Below are 6,988 nucleotides of genomic sequence, written 5' to 3' on the forward strand. Positions count from 1 at the left end.
AAGCGGAGGTGAGGAGCATCGTCTAACGTGGTAAAAATGATATATTCTTCTGTTCTATTGCGCGTGAAATAAAAAAAACTGTGTTTGTTTTTTGCAATAACTTCCTTGTTGTTGTAATGTCGCAAACAGACATGGCAGTTTGACCATTAAGGATTCCAGCTTTAAATCATCTAAATGATTATGAACGTTCATCTTATGAATGTTTTTAAGGAAAAACATCTTCAGAAAGAATGTAGCCCATTTCATCTTAACATTGAGTGCACAAAATATTAGGAACACCTTCCAAATATTGAGTTGCACCCCTTTTTGCACTCAGAACAGCCTCAATTCGTCGGGGCATGTACTCTACAAGGTGTCGAAAACGTTCAACTGGGATGCTGGCCCAATGCTTCCCATAGTTAAGTTAAGTTGGCTGGATGTCCTTTGGGTGGTGGACCATTCTTGATACACATGGGAAACTGTTGAGCGTGAAAAACCCAGCAGTTCTTGACACACTCAAACCGGTGCGCCTAGCACCTACTACCATACCCCGTCCAAAGGCACTTAAATCTTTCTCTTGCCCAATCACCCTCTGAATGGCACACACACGCAATACATGGCACACATACACACCATAAATACCATAAACTTCAAAAACTAACTTCCAAACCTGTTGACCCTACATTCACCACACACAATAGGCTACCTGCAGATCCATTGTTTTCCTGTGGCTTTGGTACAGTACAATGACCTGGAGGATGCTGACTACGGCCAAATGCCTGACTGCACATTTAAATGGTAAAGCAGGTGGTGGTGAATATCATCAGGTGACGGGCACACCTGGCAACCCAGTTCCAACTTCTCTTTGCATAAGTCAGCCTCATCAGACAGTCTGCTGCTGCCCTGTCCTGGCCTCTGCAGCATATGATGACCTGTCTCAACAGTCATGTGCTTTAGTGGCCAGGAAAAGCAAACACACGCGGCAGACTACAGAGTGAAGCAGCTGCCTCTGCTCCTAAAGTTTCCAGAATAATTGTGCGTCCCAAATGGCCCCCTATTCCCTATATAGTGCACTACATTTGACCAGAGCCCTATGGGTGTTGAATCAGTGTTTCTGCCTTTCTCAGCTCTAACATGTAATTTAGTCCCATAGGCATAATGTTAAAGCCCCTGATGTATTTAAACAAGCAAGGTCCAGAATATGAAACAGCCTCATGATGGTGTTGTCAATATCATTAGAGTTGTTGTGATGAATTAAGGACAACTTCACTTCCGTCTTAAAGGCACAACTGTATGGCTTGACTGTACATAACCCATTCTTTCATAATATCATATTTCAAGACCAGCTTAAAAACCAAGGCTAATTTCAAAAAGGAAATGCAAGACGATAAGACATTTGCATGTTGGCACAGCAAAAGATGAGTCATAGGACAAGAGATTATAGAAAACAATAAAAAGCAAAAACATTTTCTCCTTATTGACTAAGAACTACACAGCCTGAATATGTAGACAACCAACTGTGTGCTGTTGTCAGTGTGTGCCTCAGGAGTCCATGCAAAGGCTAACCTTTGATGCCAGTTGTGCAATCAGCCGAAGGCAGATTCGCCTGCATCAATTATTGATATCTAATCACCTGTTTCATAGTTGCTGTAGCAAACTGGCTCAAATTAAGATCCTACGTCTGTACTTTTCTGCAGAGCTCATCAGGGCTATGGTCAAAGGTAGTGCACTATAAAAGGGAATAGGGTGCAATTTGGGACGCACCTAGAGGCTCAGCGTGGAGGGGAGGGGAGTGGTACAGTGATCCATGACAGTGCATCCTCAGGCCTCCCTGAGGAGGAGCCTCAGAGCTTTAGACTCAGCCTCAGCCAGATGATGGATCTCTGGGGCTTTGGGAGAGGAAGCAGGCATTCACATCCTCAGTGACAAACCACACAGCCAGGCAGTGACACACGCAAAACCTCCCAGTAACACTTCTGGGAGATTAGACTCCTTCATCCTCATTTGAGTTGATCATTTTGAGTGATGATCATTCAGAATGATAAAACAAATTGAAATATGACAATATATGAAAATATGGAAAATGTTCCTACTAGATATGGGTAATTTACATTTTATGAACATTAAAGGGTGGGTGGTATCTTTCAGATTGACCCTCATATGATAATGTCAGAGAATTTGAAAATATAGGTGAAATGCTACTCCTAGATCAACATTATGTTAACTTTAGCTCCACCAATTGGTCAAAACTGGTTGAATCAACATTGTTTCCACGTCATTTCAACAAAAAAATTATATTCGATGACTTTGAATCATCGTGGAAAACTGATTGGATTTGCAAAAAGTAATCAAGGTAAAGGGACTTGAATTCACGTTAGTTGACAACTCAACCAAATGTAAATCAAAACTAGACATCGAAATGATGTTTGTGCCCAATGGGCAGTATATTATGATAATCCACTCAAATCCATTTAAAAACATAAGAGGCAAAGAAAGAAGCACCCTATTATCAGTGATAAGAATCATCTCCGTAACGGTTTCATTGATTGATTTTCCAGATTAGCACCATTTTAATAGGGCTTAAAGATACAGTAATGTCACAGTGAACATCCAAACACATAAGCCACTGTCTGACACTTCTCTTCAAAGTGTCCTGTGGTTCGTGCCCAGTTTAAATCAGCATCAAACACCCCTGAGCAAAAAGAAAGGCCAGTCTTATCCATCATCTTCAGTCAGTCAGTACACAGCATAGCCAAAGCTAATTTCATTTATTCCATCAGAGAGACAGGCAGGCGTACTGTAGGAAGTCCTCATTTCATAGACATAGCCTAATGCATTTGCTCTAGTTCTAGAATAGGTCCACTTTAAGGCTGACAGGTGACTCAGCCCATATCACGGAAGCTGAACACATAACACTGCAGTATTCCATCACGACAGGACAGCTCTGTGTCTGTGTAATAACACACAGCATTTCATTGCAGAGAGAGAGAGAGAGAGACTGCTGAGCAAAGTGAGGCCTGGTGCAGTGGCTATATTGTTTCCCTGTCTGACTAAATCTGGGGACATAAGACTTCCGTTTGCAAGCTGATATGACCATAATAGATTTGACGACTGAGCCAAGAGTCCTTTAGGACGACAACTCACTCAGCAACCAGAATCAAATGAACCACTGACTGACAGGCGGTGAAACCACATTCTGTATGATGTAGGCTATGATGAAACAAACGACACAAATGAATGTGCTATGTATGCATCTCATTAATATACGGGTAAGAACATAACTGGGCTATATAGTAGCATAGGCTTTTAAATATTTACATCAAAAAGGATCATTCAATTTGATGACGCACTTCAAAAAAAAGAAAATACTTCGAAAAAGTTGACCCAATAAAAATGGATTGAGATTGATGTGGAAATACTAAAGGGCATAAGATCCAGCATGATCCATTTCTAAAACTAGAACTATGTGGTTCAGGCAGGGTTGTGTGTAAGTAGAACTGATCTTTAGATCCTCTTGACTGGACTAGACCTGGTGAATCATTATGCTGCATTCATAACCAAGTGGGAAAGTGGTAATTACCAGTTGTAAAGTCGTAAATACCAGTTGGATGCATTCACATGCTTTGAACTTGTTGAGTAACGTTGCTTCTTATAAATAATGTTTTGTTTTTTACATTGAACTGCCGAACATGCTGTTATCAAGGTCATTTCCTCAGTAGGTGATGTCAGAGGTCATCATGTGGGATAAACCAGTTTCCCACTAATTACCAGTTGGAGGGGCCTTCAAGGCTGTGGTCCTCTGTAGCTCAATTGGTAGAGCATGGCGCTTGTAACGCCAGGGTAGTGGGTTCGATCCCCGGGACCACCCTATAAGTAAAAATTTATGCACGTTGGATAAAAGCGTCTGCTAAATGGAATATTATATTATAAGGGATTTTTCCCAGTCCTATGTGGTAAATACCACCTTCCCACATGATTGTTAACGCAACATTAGTCGTGATCTAGGCTGCCTAGAAGCAGCAGCAGTAGCAGTCACATGATGCAACCCAAAGGAGGGAGTGTCGCTGTCGCTCATGCACGTCACTGGAGCCGCCTCCATACTACTACGCATAACTGCAGAAAGCACATGACTGCAGCAACTCCGTGTTCTATAATTCTGGTCACGAGAATCGAGTACTATTACAATGACCATATTGCACTGTCAACCCAATAACCCGACTAAATGAACATGCAACATTATGTAACACCGCCACGAATCGAATTATACAAACGCGATCAGAGCCTGAATGTTTCACCTTAATTATTTTGTTACACTAGAACAGACACTTTTGAGAACTACCGGTATCAAGGTTTTGTAACAATAGCTCGCTGCTTACGCAAACGATTAGCTACGAATACATAATCGCATGAATTTTTCACAGATGGGCACAATATTACGCATTTCTCAATCTCATCGTCATTCTTGCAGCACCTGAAACTCCAAGGACGTCGATGATCGGATCAAATTGGCATTATCGTTGCATTGAAGTTGCTAAACTTTGAACCGTGTGAGGCGCACTGTACAGAAACCGCAGCCTACCCGACTACAGTTTAAATATCTTTAGTTACTAGATGTGCTGGTGATGGTAAAACTGAATGCTAGCCAACAAGCAAATTGCATTGCTTTGCAATAACAGAAACATTCATCAGAACATAACCTTGCTTCATCCCGTAACGAGCCATTGTGTATATATTGTACGCTATTAGATAGGATGAAAAAAAGACAGCATTGTAGTAGTAGAACCAACATAACAAATGCATCAATATTTCTAGCTAGTCAAACCTTTGTATAACAATTATTGCCAACATATCCGTGTTTTACAGTTAATTTCAATATCAAATGTTTAAAGAGCGACAAGTCAAATTCATGCGATTAGCTCCTTGCTGATGTCTGATTTGGCACGATTAACGTTAGTAAAAATAGTAAGGAGTAAAAGTAGAGTAAATGTTTTAAGAGCAACGTAGAAATTGTTATTTCGCTGTTAAAACACAAAATACTTTTGCACAACCAAAAGTATTAAACTAAATGTGTTATGACTTCCTATCACCACGTTGTTTGCGCTAATGACATTTCCTTAAAACTCCACGTGAAGCACAGACGTCAAGGTCTGAAGACGCCGGTTAGCTATAGAGAGCGGAGATGCTGACAGCCAGACATGAAGATGAAATTACGCATGCTTCTGCGAATAACATGCAAACATTAACCCCCGGCCATGTAGTCCTGCCCCTGCACATATAGAATATCAGCATCCCTTACCTGGCTCCCGGAGTTTTCTGTCAGGTAATTGAAGACAAAGGAAGAGAGCTCCTCATCTAACAGTGAAGCGCAGTCCGCCATCTTCTAGAGAATGAGAGCTGAGAAGTCAGAGAGCGGCGTATACAGGCAAAGACAGGTCTGTTCACGTGCAGTTGCAGTTAGTCTCCGGTTGAGGTCGTTGTCATAGACTGCTCAAACTGAATACAAATGTGCTACTACATAGCCTAGTTGTGATAACACTGTTTGGATAAGCAAATTAGATACATTTTCCTACGAAAGGTGCAAATCAATCGATGTGTAGGCATATTGTCCTTGACGTAAGTAATGAAAGTATGCTTGGAAAAACAACATTCATATGAGCAAAATATGAATTTTTGCCAAGGCTGGAATAGACTCAAAATACATATGGGGACTATGATGATGACTCATTTATAAGGCAAACACGCAACGCAACTAAGCTGTTTACACAACAAGCCTAACAATTTAAAGTACTGCATAGCTATAACTCATATTTGAATATACTTTTTGATTTTCCATTTTGTTATATTTTGACACATTCCTGTAATCCATAAAGTGCACAGAATTCATGGCATTGGCCACTGCTACCACAGTAGGCCTTTTCTAACACCCGTGTTGAGGTCTATTGCCTGGTTAGGTTTGGCAACCCAACAAATACATGGGGTCAAAATCCAAATAGAATAAATTGACATTTGTCATTCAGAGCTATTATGCCTAATAGCAATTGGCTACAATATCCCTATTGACAGCAGGTAAGAATTTAATTTGCTCATTTGGCCCACCTTTGCCCCTCCTGATTGCATATCAGTTGGATCATGTGAGTCTCAGGGACAAGTGAAAGCTAGGCTACTACATTATGGTTCCTCCATCCTCCACCTACTCCCCAATGCCCCACTTAATGTATTTACCATTCACAACATAACACAGGCAGCTAGTGATGTCTTTTGTTGGCTTAGCTATCTTTTTAAAGGTTATGAATTGTACAATTGCCCTAGCAAGGTTTGCACCTGATTAGCTTACTAATTGGTTTGCTCACCACACACACACACACACACACACACTGTCCTTTATGCTTTTGTAAGCAGCTGATGCCAGCATGTCACACCACTGGACAGTAGGGCTTTGAACATGACATGGCCAGGCACAATTGCTGTTATGTGTTCACTCTGTTATGCCACTGTCTGTTATGCCACTGTCTGTGGTCCTCTGTAGCTCATCTGGTAGAGCACGGCGCTTGTAACGCCAAGGTAGTGGGTTCGATCCCCGGGACCACCCATACACAAAAATGTAAAAACGCATGACTGTAAGTCGCTTTGGATAAAAGCGTCTGCTAAATGGCATATTATTATTATTATTATATACCGGTACTCTCATTCCTAGTTTCAGGTCCTTTAAGCCTATCTATGACATGTCTTCATCATGTTGTTTTGGATATTGGGTTTAAATAAATGTATCTAAGAAGGATGTTCCAAAAATAACCCATATAGGCTGGCATTCATGTTTTCCTGTAATCTTGGCCAAGTCTTCCAGCAAGACAGATGAATGTGGGCCAAGCATGTTCCCCAGTATATCTTAGAAGCATAATGCATTTGTCATTTCATTAGAATTTGATTTGTTCTAATATGCTCTTTTTGATGTACAGTATGTAACTTTTAGGTCCTTGAGATGAATGGCTGGTTGTTGGTTGTGTGTCTT

General features: G+C 41.0%; 1 protein-coding gene across 1 annotated transcript in view; it reads right to left on the reverse strand.

Moving 5' to 3' along the window:
• LOC121545395 (peroxisome proliferator-activated receptor gamma coactivator 1-beta) overlaps positions 1–5,450 on the reverse strand; it is a 61,519-nt gene extending 56,069 nt beyond the window's left edge. The window contains exon 1 of the mRNA XM_045208269.1: positions 5,276–5,450. Coding sequence (XP_045064204.1) covers positions 5,276–5,356 — 81 coding nt within the window. The 5' untranslated portion in view covers positions 5,357–5,450. The remainder of the gene's footprint in view (positions 1–5,275) is intronic.
• Between the last annotated feature and the right edge of the window lie 1,538 nt (positions 5,451–6,988).

The sequence above is a fragment of the Coregonus clupeaformis genome, chromosome 3, assembly GCF_020615455.1.
Source record: "Coregonus clupeaformis isolate EN_2021a chromosome 3, ASM2061545v1, whole genome shotgun sequence".
Lineage (NCBI taxonomy): Eukaryota > Metazoa > Chordata > Actinopteri > Salmoniformes > Salmonidae > Coregonus > Coregonus clupeaformis.